The sequence below is a fragment of the Ischnura elegans genome, chromosome 13 (assembly GCF_921293095.1).
Source record: "Ischnura elegans chromosome 13, ioIscEleg1.1, whole genome shotgun sequence".
Lineage (NCBI taxonomy): Eukaryota > Metazoa > Arthropoda > Insecta > Odonata > Coenagrionidae > Ischnura > Ischnura elegans.
This window is the reverse complement of record NC_060258.1, coordinates 6,967,592-6,993,060: the sequence shown is the minus strand read 5'-3', so window position 1 is coordinate 6,993,060 and position 25,469 is coordinate 6,967,592. Positions and strand designations below refer to the sequence as shown.

The 25,469-nt window shown below is 38.4% G+C and overlaps 1 protein-coding gene across 1 annotated transcript; it reads right to left on the bottom strand.

Moving 5' to 3' along the window:
- Positions 1–4,307: 4,307 nt before the first annotated feature.
- On the bottom strand, positions 4,308–24,611 carry LOC124170203 (gastrula zinc finger protein XlCGF57.1-like; the record flags this gene model as incomplete). The annotated part of the gene is made up of 7 exons (XM_046548902.1): positions 24,509–24,611; positions 23,707–23,820; positions 22,491–22,622; positions 18,852–18,977; positions 17,057–17,179; positions 12,790–12,862; positions 4,308–5,311 (listed from the first exon to the last, which is right to left on the bottom strand). Coding segments are annotated over exons 2-7 (1,521 nt in total), but the record flags the coding sequence as incomplete, so codon positions are not given.
- Between the last annotated feature and the right edge of the window lie 858 nt (positions 24,612–25,469).

The window sequence follows — 25,469 nt, the reverse complement described above, 5'->3', positions numbered from 1 at the left end:
ATGTTCCAGGAAATTCATTTCATTTAAGCACTAATAAATGTATCCTAAATGCATATTTGAATGCCGTGAAAGTAATCACAATATTTGCAAACGTGCTAAGAGAGTTAAGAACATACATACCTTGAGACCAACTTTGTATTGCTTCATTTGATGCTTTCTTTTTTATTTCTTCTTAAATATATATATTTTGACCCAGAAAAATTCAGCAAAAAACGTGTTCTGAAATGCTACTTCAGTTTTGAAACATATCACGTATTATTTTTTAACTATACTAGTGATACACATTTTTATTTTACAGAAATATTTTTGATGTAATTGATATTTTTTGTAAAGTAAACACTAAATCTGACCGTGAAACTAATCAGAACATAAAAAGTAACCAAAAAACTTCTACCCTCGTTACGTAAAAATATTGAAAGGAAACGAATGAGAGAGCGCAAGAAAAGGGCGAACGATCAATTGACCGCTGGCAGTCATTATAGGTATGCGGCTTGCCCCGGACATTCTAGTGTTAACACGTGTATTTTACTTGCAGTCAAACTGCCTCTTTTGTAGCAGTCAAGTCAAGTTGGGTGGTGCACCAATGCGAAACAGCAGAATGTCCCGACTATGGACAGCTTCCCACTTCCCTTGGGTGCAGCAGGTGTTCAAGTAACGGGTCTCCTGCCAATTCGGATCGGAAGGAAGGAAAGCCAACGGTGGGTTTTCCCAATAGTAGTGCAAGCAGCATGTCGTCTTTACATCAAAAGATTACCAAAAGGCGATTAAAGTCGTGCATGCATGCGATGAAAGAAAAACCTTTCCTCCTCCTCTCCCTGCGTCGGAAAAGCGCTTAACATCAATCGAGCAATACAAATAATTTATCGTTACATTTAAGAAGTTTGGATAGTGATAAAATAGAAAATAATATATAAAATGTTTGACTTCTTTTGATAAGTGAATGGACGATCTACGTCTGTTGAACAGTTGAAAGAGAACAAATTCCCCATGGTCGTACTCTCTGGTGGGCAAAGTGGGGGTTGGGAAGTATGTGTGTGTGTGTTCGCGGAAATTTGTTTTTTAGAGCAAATCTGCAAGGTGAGTGTTTGTGCTGCGCGATTGTTTGGTTTCACGATGATTTAGCTTGATTTCCGCTTATTACCCCCCCTGTCAGCCTTCTAACTTCCCAACCCCCTCCCCACTTTGCCCACCAAAGAGTTCGGCCTTGTGGAATTTGTTCTCTTTCAAATTAACTTCTTACTTTTTTAATCTTTTCAATGAAATATAGGAAGACACATTTGACCACGAGACTACTCTGCGCTGATGCCTGCGTGTTGACGCTCGTGCGTACGGCGGATACGCACGAAGATAGCTGTTATTCGTTCACTTGCAAAAACTTGCACTGCTTTTCTTTACCTTATTTCTTTACAATACTGTTCTTTCTTGCCACGAACTTAGTTTTCCGCGCAAATCGACGTCACTTTTTTTATAACTCAACATGTATGCGATCTTTTTCGAAAACATTTACTCCCTTTCACTCACTCCTGCAGCAGTCGTCACCATCCCTAAAAGGTTGATATCTAGATTTTATAATAGCATATTGCCTATATGCATATAGTACGAAGTTGTTTTGACCAAAATTATTGGCAGAGTAAGGTAAAAAATTATATATGAAGCAATTTTCGAACAAAGAAAAACAGAAAAAGCACGTTTCCGTTAAAAAAGTGCAACAGTTATGCAATATATCTAAGTTAAAAAAATTTTCATAAAAAAGGAAGCATTAAGTGTGGTACCCCAGACATATCGCAACCTAACTCTCATAGTAAAAGAGGGATTTAAAAAGTCCATAACTATTTTTGTCAACATTTTTCTGGATCCGTACCGCTGTGCGGCGCTCTCTCCCACCATTTCAATTTCCCGATGTGTTTTGCATTCCTCTCCCTTCTACTCCCTGTTGAGCCCCACCTAACGCGTCGTTACCCTGTGTCGATTCCCGACCCTTCCTTCACCACAGACACTCGCTAATCCCTCAATGGGACACCGAAACTCTCTAACCCATTCATGCTCTCTCCCATTTTTCTTTTCCAAATTCATTAGGTTTTTGTCTGCCCTTTCTTAACCTCGCCCTCTTTGATGAGCTCTCTGTCCTCCCCTATTCAGTAATATTAACATTTTGTCCAAAGACCTGTCCACGGATAACATTTAATTGCCTTCTTTAATTGTGCCCCTTTAAGTTTCACAATGTGGCTTAGTACCACGTCTTCCGACAAAATACCATTGGCGATATTAAATCTCAATTTTGCCTATTTTCCAGTACCGCATTGAGGGAGGCAGCAGTACCTTGTCAAACGAATCATTATAGACGCATATTATTAGCATGCTGAATATGAAAACCCCACCAACCTCCATTCGATATTCGAGCATATCTCTTCTCACAATTTCGCCATAATCCGTGGTGGTTGAGTGAACATTTTCGTGACGCTATTAACTTGAAAGCCTATTCGTTTAGTTTATGAATATATATTTATAGGGCCCAAGGCCCACCTGAAAATTCCCTCCCTCTTCCGCCAGGCATTCACACTTCGATCTTTGACGTACATTAGACCGTTTCATTACTTGTTCACAGCTCCATGTTGTAAAACTGTTTTAGTGGTAATGATGAAAGCCAAGCAGAAGAGAAGATCGATGGATTCGTGTAGGACGCAGATCGCCAAGCTTGAAAGAATCCCTCTTATAGGACCCTGCCGCAAGGTCCCGATACCGCATGCTGGTAGGAGAGACTATTCTCTCAGTTCGAGGCGAAAATCGTCTTCCCTCAGCCGGAGGCCTTGGAGGCGGACGGAGATTTAGGAAGAGGGGAGGCAGGGAAGGAAGGGGGAGAAGAGAGAGAACTAGAACGACTTTGAACGAAGGATCTCTTGCCACTTGCTCGCAACTCCAGGGCCATTTATCGGCTCTTTCAGAATTAAAACAGTCAATACGATTCCCTCCTATGACGTTAGTCCTCTATTATACTTACTTTATACTTTAGATCTCTCTTAATCAATCGTACATTACCATTAACTTGACATTTTCATAAAAATTACATAGAAGCAGTACATGAAGTAACATCGATCAGACAAACATTATTTAATCATACAATTAGAATTAATGCCACAGAAAATTATCCTTGAGACTAAGTTCCTCAAACTTTATCAAAAGTGTTGAAATGAATGGCTTTTATATAAATGCAGCGTTACGTCGTTAAATCTTGGAGATTGTCCACCTAAGCTCAGACATAGGGAACTCCAATCGTCGGTCACAAGCTGGTTCAGGGAAAGACTCCGCAAACAAGAAATCAGCACTTAAGAAACAATTGCCAAAATATTTACGAGATATTTTCAATCAATATCTATTTTAAGTACAAGTATTCAAAATCAGATTTATTACAGAAAACAACGGTGATAACTAATGATCCCATAGGAAACATTACCAAACTAAGTACCAGCTGTATAATTTTTCTAAAATAACCCATGTCAGTCGCGCCATTCATCCACCACGAGCGCCCGAGCAAAAGAGAGGGCAGGATGATGCAGGATTTCCGGAGGCAGGATTTTCCGGAGGCCGGACTCTCCAGAGACGTGAGTTACCGAGACTTCGCCGAGTCGAAGGGCCTTTGCGCGATAATCCTTGGCGCGAAAAGTCCTTAGCGGGAGAAGTTCTGCGGATAAGTTCGGAGGAAGTTCGAAAAAATTTATGGGGGGATACGAGAAATTTAGGGGAGGGGTACACTGAAAAATGCCGCATAAATTTATACACATTACTACCATTAATAATAGCAGTTAACGATAAAGGAATAATTTATTTGATCCTAGTAAACATAGTAGAGTAAATTTCCTTGAACATTTAGAAATTAGGTCACAGACCTAATTGAATATTATTGTATTATTTTAACATTATAAGGAAATTCGTTCATTTACCCCATGCCGATATCGTGGTAATGAGAATTTTTATCGTGATGACTAATTAACAGTAATTAATTAGACTACTAAGGCCTAACACTGAGTTTTAAAACGAGAGAAAACATAAATCTATTGAGAGAGTCTTCACAATCAATGCAACGATAAGGCTTCTGTCCTATGTACACGCATGTGTAAGACAAGGTTTCTTTTGGTAGCATAAGACTTTTCACATTCATTGCATGAATAAGATTTCTCCTTAGTATGAGTCTGCAAGTGACGGACAAGGTTGCCCCTAAAAGAGAAAGACTTTTCACATTCACCGCAAGAATAAGATTTTTCCTTTGTATGAATCCTCATGTGACAGACAAGGTTGCCCCTTACAGAGAAAGACTTTTCACATTCACCGCAGGAATAAGGTTTCTCCTTTGTGTGAATCCTCATGTGACAGACAAGGTTGCTCCTCACAGAGAAAGACTTTTCACATTCACCGCAGGAATAAGGTTTCTCCTTTGAATGAGTCCGAATGTGATCGACAAGGTGACTCTTTCGAGAGAAAGACTTTTCACATTCACCGCAGGAATAAGGTTTCTCCTTCGTATGGGTCCGAATGTGATAGATTAGGTGAATCTTTTGAGAAAAAGACTTTTCACATTCACCGCAGGAATAAGGTTTCTCCTTTGTATGAATCCTCATGTGACGGAGAAGGTTGCTCCTATCAGAGAAAGACTTTTCACATTCACCGCAGGAATAGGGGTTTTCCTTTGTGTGAATCCTCATGTGACAGACAAGGTTGCTCCTCACAGAGAAAGACTTTTCACATTCACCGCAGGAATAAGGTTTCTCCTTTGTATGAGTCCGAATGTGTTGGATTAGGTGACTCTTTTGAGAGAAAGACTTTTCACATTCATCGCAGAAATAAGGTGTCTCATTCGTATGAGTCTGAATGTGATATATAAGTTGACTATTTCGAGTGAAAGACTTTTCACATTCACCGCAGGAGTAAGGTTTCTTCTTTGTATGAGTCCAAATGTGACGGACAAGGTCAGTCTTTTGAGAGAAAGACTTTTCACATTCACCGCAGGTATAAGGTTTCTCCTTTGTATGAGTCAGAATGTGACGGACAATGGCACTCTTTCGAGTGAAAGACTTTTCACACTCACCGCAGGAATAAGGTTTCTTTGTTGTGTGTGGACTATCTATGCATGATTTCCCATCTACAATGAAGTTTCTCCTCACTTCCCTTACATTTTTCCTCTCCCTTGTTCCTCCAAAGTTTGCCTTAAGAATACCTTGCCTTATTTTAATTCTTCTTCCTTTCCCTGACTTTGATGCTCTAATTTTTGGTTCAATGAGAGCAAACAAAGCTGAGGCTCTTTCAGAAGCTGCGATACCTAGAAAGGAATTTCACGTTTAAGATAAGTTAAGTCAGACATGTAATCTATGATTCTATGACCTAATTTGTAATAACCATTACACAGATATCTAAGTTGCAACTTTAACCGATCTTTTGGTTCAATGACATGCATATACCAACTGTTGCAATTCATTTTTTACGGTTGTTTCCTAACATGTGTTCACAAATTGAGTGGCACTGCTGCTCAGAGAAATTCAGTAAGGTATTACATACTAACCTCAAATATCCACTTCAGAAAACACCCCAGTGCACAATTACATGCAAAATGGCACTAGAGCATCCTAATGAAAAAAATATACCTAGCAGTTATATGCAAAATCACATAAAAATTATACAAACTTCTCATATCCACCCTCAATGAGGGTGATGCCCTTTATTTCATTGTACCTACATTAAAAATTTGGATGAAACAATAGCCTTGAAAACTTAGCTAACAAGAATAAGTAAGCATGGGCTGGTCGCTTACTGTCATTAATCTCCAGAGCCAGAACTTCTACACACAAGGAAATATAATAGAGTTTTGCCTATTTTTAGCCAAATTAGTTTTTCCCCATATTTCACTTCTTCCATGAATATGTGTTTGACCTAATAAAGCACAGTTTCTATGACAACAACAAATTGAATTGGATGGGGTATGTATCAACGCAAAATCTTCCCATTATTTCAAAACTGAACCAAACCGTGTCCTCATTTCAACATGTTCCATGTTAACTTTGTCTATTATTACCGCATAATTGATGAGAGTGTTGCAATCTCATGCTTTGGATTCTTTGCAAGTGTTTTTTGGTAATTATTTTCTATTAACCAATCTTAAAGGACAAAATTGTTAGGTAAAGTACAGGGGATTTCCCAAAGGAATGCACATTAGGGCGGATCGCAAAAATCGATTTTTTTTCAAATCCATCTGGCCCAATGAAGAAAACGTTGTGGGACCGATCAATAATAAGGCCTGAAAAATTTGAGACCTCTACGTGAACCCGACCCTCGCTCAAATGCAATTTAGGGGGGGAAGGTCAAAATTCGAAAAATATAAACTTTTATGGTCTTTCCCTATAGATTTTGCCGAGTTACTGCCCCTATAGGACAAAAATTTCGTGCATTTTGACGTATCTGCCACCGTTTAGCCACAAATTGCCTAATTTGAGTCCGCGCCCGCGAAGAAAATATTACAACGCCCGCGCAGCGTCGCGGATACAAGAGCTGCTAGCCGATCCCGTCCCCTCCCCGCTCGCTTCTCCCCCTCCCATGCCTCGAATGCAGCAAAATTCATCTCGCGTGTACTGCTAGGAGGGCGATTATCTTTGATAATATAAATCGGAAGATTGCAGAAGGTAAAAAACGGCGCGTAGTGAGACGACTTGTCCCTTATTTGGCGCCTCGTCGGCGTTAAACAAATCGATGTTACCAACTTTTAGAGAAGTGATGAAATATTTTTAGATCTGCGAACGCAGGAAAGGAGCCTGCGGTCTACGAAGATGCCTCTCGAGTGGCTATAAAGGTGTGCGAACTATGGTGACGCGCTTCTCTTCTATTGTGAATGTGACTAAATGGATTAAACGGTACCACAGGAAGTACTATAACTTACGGAAAATTAGAATAGTCAAAAAGTAGGGTTTTATTGAAGTATAAAACTCAAACAATTTTAAAGGAACTTTTTTAATTTTGCGATATTTTTGCGTGTAAGTGCAAGGAGGAGCATAAGTTTTCCCCAATGAAGAAGTAGTTTGAAAGACAAGCTGACGAAAAGAAAGATAATGGCTGCTCGATTGAATCCTTAAAAAACTCGACAACTGAGGAAAAAAATGGAATAATCGGAGATCGATGAGTCAACATCGTCAATTCTTGTACGGGAAAATAGTACCAAAAATTTTCTTCATCAATTCATTCGAAGAAAATGAAATTAGCCGAGTTGTATCTCTATTTTCCTCATAAAATAAACATTAAGGACTATAAACTCAAATTGGAACTTCTTCGGGGAAAATGCGTCTGCCAACTGTGATAGAGGTATATGCAAGAACCAAGCAAAGCAATGATCGTTCCCGCAACTTTAGCCGACGCAAAAGTCATAACTTCGTAAGATACATCAAAGCTAGTGTACCAGAATCACTTACGTACACAGAAAACGATGCTACCTACTGACAAATCGCTGTCGAGTTTACAAAATTATCCGAATATTTAGAAAATGTTCATCAGATTTAATACATGCCTATGCTCATCTTCACCAGTGGAAAGACTATTTTCACTTGCTGGGTTTATCCATACCCCTGTGAGGGGAGCTCTGTCAGCCAAACTTTTTGAAAAACTTGTATTCCTCAAGGGGAATAATTCATTCATAGAGAGCAACATTTGATAATTTTTATAGTGAAAAATCTCGTTTCCTTACAAGTGTATTTTGTATTCTAAAAAGTATTTAAAATACTATTTTGTATTTCAAATACAGAAGTCCAAGGTTTTTGGTATTTTGCATTTCAAATACTCCTCGGCCTGTATTTTGCCCAGCCCTGCCTACTGTGGATAAAAAAGAGAGGTTTCATCAAAGGGCTCCATTTTATTGGAACGAAAGACTATACTCTTGTCTGATAAAAAAGGCAAGAGGACTTATCAATACAAGTTTAGAGGGAAATGTGTGGTGTTACTTGAAGAAACAGGGTCCCACTTTTGGAGGTTTCCCCCCCCCCGTCGGAGGATTAGCAAAAGTTATAAAATCTGCGATTATCGATTCCTTTCGGAGTGAAAAGTAGATGCACAAAATTAAAAAAGGAGGCATCATCCCTTTGCTATAAGCATAATTCCAACATCCCTTGCAGTGTGGGCGAACTCATCTCGGGATTTCCACCGGGTTAATTTTTCATTTCAATCTCCGACTTGGGGCTCATCCTAAGAGATAAATTTTGTTGAATCCCGAAGAGAGTTTACCCACATCATTCGTCGGGAAAGCATTAAATCCGTATTTCATCCCTTACAGTGGTCTATTTGCTAATTGCACTATGCTGACTTGGATTTGCGACATAAACATTGGGAGGGTAATCTAGGGACCCAATTTGCGTTGATGCAAGGATGCGTTTGGCGACAAATCCGAGATTTTTTTAATTGCTGGATTTTAATATCGACGTAAAGGACTACACGCTGATGATATATTGGAGAGAGACTCCGGTTCCTTCGGCTATATCTGAGATTAGCGCTATGGAAATTAAAAATCTATTTGTGAACGTCCAAATTTGAAGTTAAATATTCTTTTTATTATACATCATGCAGACGAAATATTCGTCAAAGAATTCACCAAAAGTTTGTTGAAAGCAGCGAAAGACGAGGAATGACACTGATATAAGAAATACAGACTGGAAAGCAGATACTTGAGTAATTCTTTCGTGATTGTTCCTCACCGGACGAAGCTGAAACATCAAATATTAGTAAGACTAACGAAGAACGACGCACTTGGTGTGAATTTTGGTGCATTTGGGGCGTGGAAGAGGCGAGCGGGGAGGGGACGCGAGCGGCCTTCACCCAAAATCCATTTAGACACAGCTGTCGGACAATACCGGAATAGAAATGTATATCCTAAGTTCCCACACCTTATAGCCACTCGAAAGGCGTCTTCATAGACCGCAGGCTCCTTTCCTGCGTTCGCAGATCTAATAATATTTCATCACTTCTCTAAACGTTGGTAACATCGATTTGTTTAACGCCGACGAGGCGCCAAATAAGGGACAAGTCGTCTCACTACGCGCCGTTTTTTACCTTCTACCATCTTCCGATTTATATTATCAAAGATAATCGCCCTCCTAGCAGTACACGCGAGATGAATTTTGCTGCATTCGAGGCATGGGAGGGGGAGAAGCGAGCGGGGAGGGGACGGGATCGGCTAGCAGCTCTTGTATCCGCGACGCTGCGCGGGCGTTGTAATATTTTCTTCGCGGGCGCGGACTCAAATTAGGCATTTTGTGGCTAAACGGTGGCAGATACGTCAAAATGCACGAAATTTTTGTCCTATAGGGGCAGTAACTCGGCAAAATCTATAGGGAAAGACCATAAAAGTTTATATTTTTCGAATTTTGACCTTCCCCCCCTAAATTGCATTTGAGCGAGGGTCGGGTTCACGTAGAGGTCTCAAATTTTTCAGGCCTTATTATTGATCGGTCCCACAACGTTTTTTTCATTGGGCCAGATGGATTTGAAAAAAATCGATTTTTGCGATCCGCCCTAATGCACATGACTCCAAATATTGCTTTAACATTAAGAAAATTTTGATAGAAATTTGCCAACCAGATTAAAATATCAATCAGAACTGTTAACATAAACTAAAGAAAGTATATAAGGATGACAAACTCAGATGCTACATCCTTCACAAGTGGAGTGTCCAAAAACCTGGTCGAAGAACTCAACCAAATTTTGTTGTGTTATAGTCCATTGTGAGTTGTCTTCGAATCAGCCTCCATATGGGGTTACATTTATAACCAATATTATAAGCTAAAAATCCAGTTAAACATTTGCTGGTCAAATGTATTCATGTATAAGAGCCACTCTGCAAAGGGTGAGCATTAGTCTAGTGCTTAAGGTTTCCAGTTGTCACCTAGAGGACCTGGTGTCGATCCACGCATAAATATAAAATTTTCAGCGAAATTTATTGAAATATTGAACAAATGACAGGTTTCAGTAAAAAAGGAAGTAGAATGAAAGTACGAAAAAATTTCATGTGTGAATTGCAAAATTTGATTGAATTCCGATATCCAGTTTTGGGACATTTGCCTAGACAGAATTAGTTACAAGCCTTTTCTGTGAAGAGTCATTTTCAAGCACTTAACACGTTGCGTACGGATGGCGAGAATTCTCGTCATTTTTTTCCCGAACGTTCCGGACGGATGACGAAGATTCTCGTCATTTAGGCGCGTCAACCAAAACAATTTTAAAGCGTGCAATCCGTATTCGTTAGAACGTTATCAGTTGTTGTTCGTTATTAATAATGAATTGATACATCATTAAGTTTGATTGGGTAAAGTTATATTCTAAACATTAGCTTTTTAACTATGTTTAAACCAAAGGCATTACGCCCGAATAGGCACATATTTCCATTCTCAACACCTCCACCCAGAATCGGCGTTCCTCTTCTTACCAGCGTTGGCTTCTTATTTATCGTTTTCCTTGAGTTACCCCACACACTTGGCTTATTATTTCCAAAGAGTTTATCCACATGGCCTTGTTTTATCTAGCGAGTTTGACCCTTATCTTCATCGCCGCTTCTTCGAGATGCACTCTCAGCAAGTGGACTGCTCTTTTCCGTCAACATAAACATTCTCGACAAAAGGAACTGGGGGACTCACAATGAGGCCCCCAGTTCTTTTCGTCCATGCCATGGAGGGAGATGATGCTCTCTTACTTGTTTCCTGCCTCTGGGTTAGTTTCCTCTCCTAATGTGTCAAGAGCAGTTGGTGTTTCCCTGAGTCCAAGTGAATAGAACATTTGGTGTCAAGTTTTTCTCGCTTGAAGGTTTGCACGCATTTGTGCTCTAAAAACCACTCATAAGAATATTCCATATTATGGCATCACATCGGAAGGACAACACTTTGGATGAAGAAGAAATTTTGTTAGACTTGTGTGCTGATGATTTGTCAGATGTACCATTAGGGTATGACGAAGATAACGACGAAAGTGAAAGCGATTCTGATGTTGTGGTGAATATGAAAACTAGAAAACGTATTCCTCTAGTTATCAGTGAAAGTGACTCCGATGCGAGTGAAAATGAAGACAATACTTTGGCAGGAAGTTCTACTTCATGGGAAAAAATAGATTTTGAGAGACATTTAGAGCAATTTTTGGGCCAACCTGGAGTGAAGCGATTACCAGAAAATTCCAATTACATCCTTGACGTAGTCTCACTATTTCTTGGTAATGATTTTTTTGAAATGATGTGCCATCAATCCAATTTGTATTACTGTCAAAATAAGCATAAATACAAAGAATCGCCAAAAACAGGGAAGTGGTCAAACATAACCATGGCTGAAATGAAAAAATTCTTTTCTATTTTGATTCTGATGGGTCAAGTGAGGAAAGATACACTGAAGGAGTATTGGAGTACAGATCCTTTCATCGAAACAAAAATATTTAGAGAGCTACTGACGAGAAACAGATTTGAGCAGATATGGAAAGCGTGGCATTTTAGTGATAACGAAGCATTCTCAGATACTTCGGATAGACTATATAAAATAAGACCCACCCTGGAATACTTAGTTGAAAATTTTCAAAATGTGTATAAACCAAAGCAGGAATTGTCACTTGATGAAGCCATGATTCCATGGAGAGGAAGATTGAAAATCAAGACCTATAATCCTGCAAAAATTGTAAAATATGGTTTACTAGTTCGAATGGTTTGTGAAAGTGATTCTGGCTACATTAGTAATTTAGAAATTTATTCAGCCGAGGGGAAAAAATTAGAACAAACCATCTTGTCTCTTTTGAAGCCACATCTCAATCTTTGGCATCATGTCTATCAAGACAACTATTATAATAGTGTGAAAATTGCAGAACTGCTCTTAGATAACAAAGTAAGAGTGTGTGGAACCATAAGACCAAATCGGGGACTCCCTCCCACGTTGAAGAGCGAGGCAAAAACTTTGAAAAAGGGACAGAGCACGTTCTCTCGTAAAGGTGAGGTGTTACTAGTGGTTTGGAAAGACAAGAGGGAAGTAAGAATGATTAGCACTGTTCATAACGCCAGCATGGGTAACTCAAAGGTAAAAGATAGGATTACAGGACAGGCAATCAGAAAACCCACTTGTATTCTAAAATACAATGAGTGCATGAAAGGTGTTGACAGGGCGGATATGTACTTATCCTATTACTCCATCATGAGAAAAACAATGAAATGGTCGAAGAAAGTCGTGCTTTGGCTAATAAATTGCGCTCTTTTTAATGCTTTCAGAGTTTATAAAACTCTAAACAAAAATAATGGCATTCGATTCAAAAGCTTTTTGCTCCAGACCGCCAAAGAGTGGGCAGCGAGTAGGCAGGAGTCGAGTGAATCATTCTCGGACGATGACTGCGATGATAAGCCAACAGGACGGGCCCCTTCAAGAGATCACCCACAGCGCTTATCGAGAGACCTTAGCAAACACCATCTCGTTCCTATTGTGGGGAAGGGGACGAAAAAATATCACACAAGAAGATGCAAAATGTGCGCTACGAGAAAAATTAGAAAAGAGACAAGATATGTGTGCTCAACTTGCGGCATTCCACTCCACAAGGGAAAGTGTTTCATGGAGTATCACACGAGAAAAAGATTCTGAAATTATTTGTGAGTATTGCATTCAAAATTGCATGAAAAAATTTTAATTTTTAAATAAGTTATGGCATTTTTTCGAATGGAAGGTTTGCTAAGTGAGTGATGTTTAAAAAACCGCCGGAACAGAGGGTTAAAAGGAATTTAAATACCCCGGTACGCAACGTGTTAAGAGCACTCACCCACTGCCTCCGTCATAGACTCCATGGCCATTGTCTGATTCTGAATCAGCTCTCCGTTCTCTGTAGAAGTAGGCTGAAAGTAAGCATCAAAATATGAATGGATAAGGAATTGGAACTATCCCAGCAGGTGATTAAATACAACTAATTCTTAAACCATATAAACTCACATATCATATTATATTGTCAATGTGAACAAGAAGTAAATAAATAATATTTATTATAAAATATGTATTCTCTATGATTGACAGCAAATGCAAATAAATCTGATTTTCCTTCCTTTCAAAATGACAAAAATCATAAACAGCAGTGGATACCTAATCCAATTGAGTCTGTGGTCTACACCCATTACATTCCGTCTTGACTTCCAAACCAAAAATTGTATTTATTTATTTATACATGTATTTATCCTGCGAATTGAGCACTCTCAGAAATCGCATTAGCTGGCATGACATACCTTGTCACTCGCAAACACATTGTCTACATATCGATACCATTTTATGCTTTTTTAATAAGGACGTATAACAGAGACCTGAAGTTTTTCGAAAATTATCGATACAAATGTCGGCTAAGATGGGGGACAAAGGTGACCCCATAGCTACGCTATCTAATTGTTTGTAATGCCTGCCAATGAAGAAAAAACTTTTGATTTTTGCACAATTTCGGGAGTTCCCAAAGTTCACTTGTCACTGGATATGGTGTATCTGACTTGATGAGGGTGATTCCCACTAAATACACTAACAGGTTTGCAAGTCCATCGTTACAATAAATGACTTTAAAGAAATAGTCAAGTTTTTATTTCTTCAACTCCCACAATGAATGATCACCACCAAGTTTCAGCAAGCACTATCAATTTTATTAATATTACACTTCATTTAATTCAATACCATTATTAGATATGATTTATAGGTAAAAAGATTTTACTTAGTAAAACATAAGTCAAATGCATGCAACAACAAAAAAAAACAATCAACTTGTCTTGTGATATGAATGCACCTCCAACAACTCACTTAGGCTGAAGTAACTTAAACCACACAAAGGAGTATCATTTTATACTTGAACTGTCATTTTATACTTTAACTCATGTCTCGGAGGAGAATATATCATGCTTTGAGGCAAAACGTTCTTTACTTTTGTTGCCATATGAAAGTCTCTTGTTTTACACTATTGTGTAATTGCAGACATGAATACATCTCCACCATGTTGAGTTAGTTACCCATGAACTTGGGCAAAGGAGATGAGCTTTTACAAGAAGTATTCTTTGAGTATAAGCAGAAGAATAAGATATATGAAAGTAGATACAGAGCATAAGAAGTTTAATAGTATGCATAGGGCAATGTTGTCAAGTTTGTATCAATTAGGCTACTTAAAAACCTGTGTAGAAAGTATGTATGTATCAAGTTCAATCATTTACGATACCTGAAATTCAGGATGTCTCCCAAACATAACTATCATCAATAAATTAAACTGAATTATGTAAATTTCATTGCAGCAGCATTATTCTCCTCCAAATATCCTTTTATGTGCATAGCATAAGAAGTTTAATAGTTTATTGTAAGGTAGCAAGTTTGAATCGATTGGGAAACTAAAAAACCAGTGTAGAAAGTATATAACAAGCTCAGTCATTTACACACGGGCTACTTGAGCCCTGTGGGCTAACTTGAGCCCAAATACTGAAAATGATGTTCGGTTCTCTGAGAGCTCTCAACTTCGGCAAAGCGATGTAGTTCAGTGCTTTGCTGGTAGGCATAGGCAGTAGGTAGACAATAGATCGAATCTAGGAGGCTTGGAAAGACACCACTGAGAGCAGTATTGGTTAATTAACCCACAGACGAGTTTGTTTTTTATAACACTTAGCAAACTTTCATCTGTAAAACAACCGGAATAGCCTATAACTGGATATGATTGTATATCTTTCACATGAAGGCTGTTGCTGAAGGAAATTTAGGCCTTTTCATGACCTGACTCATTTACTGGTACTGTTTGTTGTTAAGTACAACTTGTACACATTATCAAAAAAACAGATCACTTGAGCCCGTGAGCACAGGGTAGGGATATATCTACTCTGAGCCGTGGGCTCAAGTAATTTATTACCTCTTTTAATGTTCTTTAGTGTATGAGGGGTTTCCACTCAAGTTCCCCGCACAAATTTTGTCACATTTTAAATGTTTAAGGACTGGGCCACCAATTACCCACTTATAATTCTTAAGAAACAATATGGGAAGAAGGTGGTCATTGGAGACAATCTTACTTCACAACTCATAATCAACGTAATTCAATTCTGTGATATACCCTTCATTTTTCTTCCCCCTAATTCATCCCACTTCACTCAACCACTGGATGTGGTGTACTTTTGGCACTCAAATGAAGTGGAAGGGCATTATTCACTGTAGGAAATATTTAATTCTCATGAAATGATCGGTTCTTCCAAAGAATGAGTCCTAAATGCTGTTGCGAGCTGTTTTAGAAGAAATAGGAAAGCAACCTTTAGGCAGGCTGAAAGAAAGTTGGAGTAGTGCTTACAGAAGACAATCAGATTACAAGCCATTTGCCAAATCAAGAAAATTCAAAGCCAATGCAGATTTGTCTATGATTAGGAATACATTTCTTCAAGGACTGCAAGATAAGAGATGAGAGATTGTGACACTACCCACTACGTGGAAGAAATACTCATACGTCACCTAGCTAGAGTATAATAGATAAGGTTAACTGCATGGAGCCCATAATCTATGTTTGCAGTTGGACCAAAACCAATGATATCTTGCCATACAAGGGGTCCAGCAGGTTAGGATTGTGAAAAGTGCCCCCAGATATTTTGAAAAATTGCAGGCTCGGATTCTCACAATTTCTGGCTTGCTGGCATGCACGAAATAATGAGAGCTTACTATGTACATAGATTATAAATTTCACAAAAAATTAATCCATTAAAAAATAAATGAAGAAAAATACACAGAAATACATGAAATTATTGCCCAAATACCTTTGCTTTAAGCACACTACTGGCAAGTGAAATGAAACCCAAATCAATCAAATTTACCCAAAACAAATGACATCTAAAAATAATAAAAAAATGAAACAAGAATCTTCACTTATAGTGAATCTCTGGAATGAGTACAAAAACGAATGAAGTGACTACACCAACATTAATCCAAAAACTATCCGATAGTACATTCTGTCTGAAACACCAAAGTATACACGCAGTCACGGGGAAAACAGGAGGGCCATCAGAATAAAAACTACAAGGGAAAAAATTTTCCAGGGCAACGAGACTTCTTCACAATTAGTTCTTCTATTCTTGATTGGAGGATATAGGGGAATTCTTTGTTAAACTTTTTACCTTGGGAGGTGGATGTAATATGGGATAACAGTTTTACTTATTGACTCTCGGTCATGGATGGGTATGACCTCCTTGGCTGGCTCCTGTACGAGTTGCTGCATCTTCATTCACCATGGGCTGAGAGAATATTAAATTATGGGCATGGTGGGTTGACTTTATTCCTCTTGGTGCAGGAAATCTACCCTTCTGTTCTTCCATTTCCTCTTCTTCACCACTATTCACTTCTCGGTCTAACCTCCACAATTCTCTTCCCTCCCTACTTCACCTCCATGTGACAGACAAGATGCCTTCAGCTCTCCAGCATAGCATTCGGCCACAATACGAATCCCGTGTAAATGTGTCTTCTCCTACTGATATTTGTCTGGGTTTTACAACCTAGAGAGGGTTAGTATTCTGGGATTGTGGCAGGTGGAAGAAACCCTGGAAAAAGCGGGTCTTCTTAAAATCCTCACCATGGGCAGGGGGTGTTGCTGAAACATGTTCTCATATCGTAGAGGGAGAAGGTGCAGATTCTGTCATTCTCCATTTGCTGCTCACAGGTGTTGTTTCGAGGGAGGGGATTGGAAAAAGTGTGGACCTTTTCACTGGCCACGCACACAACATGGAAATAACCACAAAATCAGGAAAGTGGGGAATCGTTGGGGAAGGGAGAAACGCTTTACACTCCATTCAGGCTTCAATGCACACACACGCATACTCACACATGATATTGCATAAGTTCTCCTTCCTTAGAGCGCACCATTTTTAAATTATCCATGAAACATGGCAAGAGGCATTGGTTAAAATATGTTCGGCCATTTTTGAAAATAATGATTTTCAATTGTTTCATTACCTGGACTCAAGAAGCCCATATTTACATTATTTGAAATTCAGGATTTATCCCAAACATCACTTTCATCCATTAATTTAAATGAATTTGAATTTTGTGCATACCTCAGTGGTATCAGTCTCCAGGGGAGATTCTTTCTTGGCCAAAACCAGCAAAGACTCTATCACAATGGCTCCTGTGCCTTCGGCATCCCCCTCTTCACCTTGGGAAGATGTTGAGGCCTGTGCCTGCATATGAGTCCACAATTAGCATCATTAAAGACAGAGATACAAAAATATAGAAATAGCTTTGAGTAAACCAAAAGATAACGATTCCTATTTATAACATAGATACATATCTACAAAGCACTCTATAATATTCACTTTTGCAATATTCACATGTTAAAAGCTTTTGTATGACATTTATATGCACTAATTTGTACAATAATCTATCATAGTGCTCGAAAAAAACACTCATCTTATCAAGAAAATGTAGGATTAATATCAAGTAAAAAATCGCGTCTAATTTGTGAATAAATATTTTTGATCTAATGCATGAATGTATGACTGAGACTTAGGTGTAACTTGAATTGCTTCAAGATTTTGTTGCCATTATGAGTCTTTACTTTAATTTATCTTCTACACATGCAAAAAGTGTTTGTACTCTATGGATTATATCCGCTAGATGTGCTACTTATGAAAATTCTTATTAGTCTTTGCAAATATAGATAAACATTCAATTTTCAGTGCACCATATCGTTAGCTCACCCTACTGCAATGCCTGCACTTATTACCAACCTTGAGTTCCCAATTGAATTCTGTAGTGAGCAAGGCAATAAATAGCTAAGGAGTATAAAGGAGGAATTTATAGCATGCGAACAATAACTGCAAGTTTTCCTCATTCCACTGCCTATCTAACCTTAAGTGCAGTGGATATAATACCCTTATTTTGGTACAAGAAGTAAGGCAAAAATGATCGTAAACATGCTATTCTGATAGCATTTTGATTTTTGGTGCTTTTTTTAGGGGAACATAATGGATAGTAACTGTATTAAATGTTTATAATTTTTAAGCACACAAACATTAGTTTTTAAGAGAACAATCTCGATAATTTTAAGGTTTACCAATGCATGTGACTCAACAGTGTATGCAACCACCTCACATTCACTGATCTCCCTAAAAAGTGATGTATCTTTGAAAAAAATCTCAGTTGTTCTTATTGGGTGTAAAACTTGATAATGGAGTGTCCTGGGAGTAACATCTGCAGAAGCTCTGCAGAAAAAATGAAGTCTACTGCCTTTTTGATTCTATCAGAAAAACTGTAGGTACATATAAAACCATTATTGTCAACTTATTATGGTGAATTCTACTTGCATGCGATGTTCAGTATCCTCTTCTGGGGCCCCAGACCCAATCATAAAATAATTTTCAAAATTCAAAAGAGGATACCGCAACTCTTAGGTAAAATGCCTTCTTACACACCATGTCACCCTCTACTTCAAAAATTGAGTACATTACCCCACCCCTATGTGTTTATGTATGCAGCACTTGTTTGTGCAAAAAGTTATATATTTATAATTATGCAACAAATGACAATTAACATTTTTAATTAAATAGGAATGCTTCAAGCCTCCACCAAACATTTAAAAGAACAAAAACTTGAGTTTTGCCCCTAAGTACATGGGCCTGTTGTTACTTAATAAGTTTCCACAGGAAGTCAGGTGAGTAAAGACTATGTCCCTCTTCAATTGCAAGATTGATTAGTTTACTTTGAAACACTTTTTTATTCTATGGACGAATTTCTTCATATAAACTTTTTTTTCTTTCTTAATTTGTAGTTTTTGTATCTTACTCTCTCATTGAAAAGTCCTATATTTGTACAAACAAATCACTAGACCAATGAAAATATTGTTATTATTACCTGATCAGAGGCTTGGAGCACCAGTTCGTTTGTGGTGCCATCAGTGATATTATTGTGTGCATCTCGTCCTTCATCATCACTGCTCTGATCTGCTTTTACAGAAGGGGACCCTGTTTTTATGCCACTCTGAAAGAAAGACAATAAACACTTAATTGTAGTGTTTGAACCAATTGGTACCAGAAATGAAAAGATCACAACAAAAACATGAATTACAGGTGCATGCATAAATCAATAATTCCCTAAAAAGCTATTCTGACCTCAAAGAAGAAGGAAGGAAAAATTTATTGACTAACAAAATATGGCCCATTAAGTTACCTTACCATTTCAATTAGCCATAGGAAAACCTTCCTTAGAAGGAAGAACAAATTTATCAGCAATATTTTGAGACATGATGGTCTCATGACATCCTTCATTGACAACCAAGAATCTTCGCCTACATGAGCAGAAAGAGCACAGAAATGTTGATTTCATCTGTTAAAGAAAGCTCCATCTTCCATCTAAACCCTCGTCAAACATGAAATTTAGGCAGTCTAATAAATACTGAAGTTACTCATGAAATCACATGCTGAGATGTTTTATAAAGAGACAGAGAAGCTCCATTTTCAGTCAACAAATAAAATTATAAGTTAACTCAGTTACCATTTACCAAGTGTAAAAAGATGTAAGGAAACATGGGAAAACCTAAGGACCTTTTTGGAAAAAACCACTGCAGGAAAACGCCCACACAAGAAGGGGGGTGAAAAAAACTGAAAACCTACTAATAAAGAGCTAATATAAACCTAGGTATCAATAAATGCAAGAAACTACAACGAAATATCACAGCATACCTGGAACGAAAAAGGAAATTAGATGAAGCCAGAGGAGATAAGTGTTGAATCTTTCCTACTGTTTCCATGATGTTACCTGTCTCATTGCTGTTCTCAAAGAAGTTTTACGTGTAGCTCCTTTTTGAAGCACCCAGTGAAGATGATTTACGTAGCCGTTAGTCAATGTTAAATCTGATGCTTTCCGAGAGAATATATTCGAAAAATGCAATTCGGGCTTCCAGCTGGGTGGTCTCTGCCGACGTCTCTCCATTCTGCCGACGTTTCGAAAAATGAGTCGGGTTCCATCATCATCCTGTTAGCCCTGAGGTTGGAACCCGACCCGTGTTCCAAAACGTCAGCAGGTTGGAGGGAGTCCACTCGGTTGAAAGCCCAAATAGTCTTTTTCGGGTAGTCAATGCTGTTCCATTTGCGACATGCAGTAACAATGAATGATTTATTGAATCTGACTGTCCAGTGGTAAGGTATCTAACGATTTGATTGTTGGATCCTTCTCCCTCATAGAATGGTCCTCCAAGATGGTTAGAACATTATTATCGCAAGCTTGGTTTCGCTAATAGTAGGACCTGCTCACAAAATCAGCTCCCAGAAAAAAATTTATCTCTCCCAGCAACCAACCTGATTTGCCAACATCCAATACTCTTTTCAGAGATGGTAAAGGACAAATCCTGAGTGCCCCTTATACTTTCCTCTATACAGTTCTCACCACATCCAAATCTGCTATAGTAAGAGTGTGCCTTATATAAATTATTTTTTGGGAACAAGTTCTGTTTGGCAAATATGGCTGGAAACTGCATCATCACCTGATTTATGCAACCAACTGCAACCAGCACAACCCAATTTTTTATTCACCACCAATGACTTTGCTCATTTTGAACTTTTTCACCAGGGAAACATGATTCAAATCATTGGGGGTATTCTGTCACACTGTATTCGGTGATCAAATGTTCATAACATCACCATCACTTGTAAAATTTTGAAATCCCAGATGGGTATTGGGGTTCGCCCACGAGTAAAATACGTTAATGATTCGGATGGAAATGACGGTTAGCCACCTTACAATGCAGAAATAACAGTTTATTATAGCATTAAAAAAGAATTGTTGAACAATGAGAGGACCAAGTTATAACAACAAGTGTGCGAGTACAGAATGCTACATTAGGTAGAATGAATTTCACTTATTTCCCTTCCATATGGATCAAGTTTCTCAATGGAGTGAAGCGTGGGCGTTGACAACAGCAGAAAAGTCAACTGTGGAAGCATTGGAAATGTGGTGCTACCAATAAATGATGAAGATAAAATGGATCGAATGTGAATGTAACGAGGAAGTGCTACGAAGAGTGGGAGAAAAGAGGTCTTCTAAAAACCATTAGCAGAAGATGGAACTACTTAGTTGGCCACATTATGAGACGCAATGGCCTGATGACATCAACAGTAGAAGGACTGGTGGAAGGGAAGAAGGGTAAGGAATGGCCTTGAATGAGTTTCATAGGGCAGGTCATTAAGGATGTATAGTAGAAGGAATATGTCACCTAAAAATGTCTAGCAGATAAGAGATCTGCATCAAACCAATGTTAGGATTGTTGACTAGTGATGATGATTCTTCCTTCTGCTTTGTGGTGATCAAAAGTGAGCAAGGTACACATATCTGTGCTCACTAACGTGGGAAGTGCCCTGACGTCAGAGCCCTCACTGGTTCAGTGAGCAATGATGAGCAATCACCGTGGCTGTATGCCCCCAATCTGTTCAGTACCATGAAAGATTTTTTTCAAGAATGACACATAGGGTTCCCACTCTAACTAAATTATTGTTTATATAAACTGTGACTATAAGCCATTTTAGGCAGAAATATTGATCAAGTAACAATCACAAGCCTCAAATTAACTAAAAATTTAACTAACGCAACAGACACTACAGATGCAAATGCAGCAATGAAAGAGCTATCTCTCATAAAATTACCTATCATTAGTTAAATTAAGTGCTGTCTTAAAGTTGTGAGTTGGAAAATGGAGGGAGCAGGGAAGTTAAGAAGGGTCTGAAATTTCTCCATGGTTAATGAGCACTTTGGTTACCTGTCTTCCAGATTTGGTGCAGGCTTATCATCAATGTGTCGTCATGGCACACGGACCTATACTTGTACTTCGAATATACATGTGCAGATAAATGCATTACTGACCTTGAAATATAATCAACATATCAATTTTTCTTTTGATCAGTCAATCTTAGTTCTACAATGAAGTGTGAGAGATTTTTTCATGTTTTATGACAAAATTCACGGCTTATTAACGGTTTTCAAGGTTGAGTGGAAGCCCTGGAAACATCTCTATTTTAGTTAGAAATAAAAACCTTTAGGAATATGATTCCCCTAATCTCCCATGAAAAAGTAATCAGAATCAGAGTGGAAATGTTAGAAAGGCTTCAAAATTTACAGCTGCAGAAAAGTTCAGAGTGGAAGCTTTGGAATGTGTTGCTCGTTGACCATAAAGAAATTGGTAAAGTAACAAGGAAGTATGTAGCAGAATGGGAGAAAAGAAGTCTTCTGACAACCTTAACTTTATCGCCCACATAATGAGATATGATGTCCTCAAAGACAATAGACTGACAAAGAAAAGGAGAGGTGGACAGGAAGAAGGGAAAGGAATGGCTCTGCATGTTTTTCACAGGCCAGGTTATCAAGGATATAAAAAAAGAAGACCATATGCATGAAAAGATAAGCAGATGTTAGACCGGAATTGAGGGCTGTATGAAACCAATTTTAGGTTTGTTAAATTATGATGTTGATGCAGTACAAAATAAAGTTCATTAATAGTATTACCTGATCAAAAGAGTCTTGATGTATCAGTTTGCTTGTGACACCATCAGTGCAATCATTGAGTATATGTCCTTCTTCATCATCGCTAATCTGATCTTCTTTAACAGGAGAGCACTTGTATCTTACCGGATCACTCTATTGGAAAGAGGGACAACGATGGATACCCATTTTAATCAATTGGTTAACAAATAAAAAGTGATCATGAACAAAGCTTGAATTACATGATCTCTGTAGAAAAAAAAATTATTCCTGATGAATGATTTTGGCTTCTTTATAGAAAACAGATTAACTTAATGAACCGTTGCGATTCCATCAATAAAGTCCTTATACCTTCCCATATAATCTTATAATAGCCACAGTATGAAGGAGAAACAACTTCATTGGGAAAATCTTGGAAATAAATAGCTTTTTAAGATGTGAACCTTCCCGATCATTAAAATTAATTTCCAAAAGGGAACAAGGCCAAGAGCACCGACTTATAAAAAAATGATAAAAATCTAAGAATAAGCAAAATCTTAATATTTCATTAAAAGTGGAAGGGTTTCAAGACTATGAACAACAGCAGCAGAAAATTCAGTCAGAGTAAATAAAAATCAGTTCACATCTCTAAAAATTTATATCTTTTGGCAATCAACTTGCATTGCAAACGTCAAACACCCCATTCAAAAATGGCAAAGAAGGTTGAATCCCTAGCCTACACTATAAATTCCTCTTCACTTTCATCACAAAATCCAAATCTGCAACATTTTGATTCCTATGAACATCAATCCCTCATAAGGAATGCAAGTTATGTAGTTGAATTTGGCTAGCAGCTACATCATGATGTCACAGTCAATCTGTTTCACTGTACCTAAGTCAAAAGTACTCAGTTTAACTCTCAATTCCTAACATCCCCCCTTCCACTCCATGGTAAACGGAAGTGAAACTGTGTTTGTGTGATCACATAACAAATGACTGCTCAGTGTCGAGATGACAGAGAGCTTACTTGCACAGAGAGCAAAGTTGAGTGGTCAGTTTGGCAAAATACACCAAATCAGTTCATTACATTTTATTTTAATGATTCAAAGATGAAACTTCTTCTGTAGTGGTTCATGACTGTTGTTGGCAAAGGCGAGGCAAAATGGTGTAGATTCCTGCTAAGGGGTGTTGGGAATAATCTATAAAGGAATGGCAATGTGCCATAGGTAAATTAAATTACATTTGGCAAAAGTACACTCACCAGGTCATCAGTGGCCAATGGGTCAGAGGCATCACTTCCAGCTGGATCGGTCGTGTACAGCATGGGATTATTCTCCTCGCTGAGGTGATCTTCATTCTCATCTTTTATATGAAACTAGAAAAGGATAATGGGCATCACTCAATAAAAGCAAAATATTAATAACCTCATTTGATAATGAAAACTCCTCTTTTAATTGGCACCACTCCAGATGGGCAAAATACTCGTGAGATTCTTGCAGCTCACAGATCAAAGTCTAGAATATAAATGTCCAAATAGGGAGAGGGAGCTAGATGACCAAGAGCACACTGAATGAGAGTTATGATCACTTACAGTAGGGGCATAACAGTGGGAACGATAGGTCGAGGTTCCAGTGCACATTGAATTTTTCATCTTTTCTTTACCCAGGCTTATAAAGAGGTGTCAAAAAAATTTATGCTAATTCCGTAGTAGAATTAAAGGAGGAAGATAGCTGGAACAAATACGAGGGCAATCATGAGACAGTCTAGTTTTAGCCACTACCAATGGCTACTCCGCAGGATAAGAGGCACTTTTTTCAGCAGATTAGAAGTGATGTACAACTAATATTGACTTGCATAAATAAGGATTTGTGTGGTATGGCTTTTTGCCTCATAGATTACAACTGGACCAGTCCAACAACTGAAGGTTGCATAATGGTGAGCGACTTCCCATAAAAATACTTATATTCACGACAGACACGCCCTCTTTCTTCAAGCAACCAAGAAATTTGTACAACTGAAGGTGGTTCACTTAAGGTTTCACTGAGTATAAGAATAAAACTTACCAACTTGTCATCCCTGGGTAGAAGGCAATCTGGCACAGGAATGTATATTTCAGTGGTTTGGGCTGAGCATGTGGGCTGTGAATTGTTTTCAATCTCGTCTTGAATGCAGTCCGTAGTCTCCACACAAGGCCCCAAATTGTCATCAACTGCCCCTCCTCCTTCAAAACTCTGCAGACAAAGCCACAGTGATAAATAAATTATATCCTCAACAACACTAGAAGAGAATAATGGGCATCACTCAATAAAGGCAAAACAATAATTCCCTCAATCGATAATGAAAACTCCTGTTTTATGTGAGACCATTGCAGCTGGCCAAAATACTCATGAGATTCTTGCGACTCACATATCAAACTCCAGCATTTAAACGCTCAACTAGGGAGGGGAGATCTATGCCACCAACATCACATGGTTAGAATGAGAGTATTGGCCACTTACAGCAAGGGCACAACGGTGGGAACGACATATCGAGGTTCCACAGTACATTGAATTGTCTGGATCATTTCTTCACCTAGGCTTATAAAAAGGATCCACAATATTTTATGCTGGTTCCTCAGTTGAAACAATGGAGGATGATGGCTTGAACAAATAGAGGGCAATCATGTGGCAGCCTTGTTATAGCCACCACTAATGGCTTGAACAGAGATTTGACAAGGGTATCCAAAATTATACTCTACGGGATAGGAGACATTTCTGTCAAAAGATTATCAATGCTGTACAACTGCTATTGACCTGCATGAAAAAACATTTGTGAGGTTCCACTTCCTGCCTCATGTGTCACTAATAGAAAGAACTACATCTGAAGGTTTCATTATGCTAGTGACTTCCCACCAAAATTCTTAAATTTATAACAGACACACCCTCGAGAAATTTGTAAAACTGAAGGTGATTAGACTCAGTTTTCACTATGAATGAGAATATAACTTACCAAATTATAGTCCCTGGGCAATAGGCAGTCTGGCAC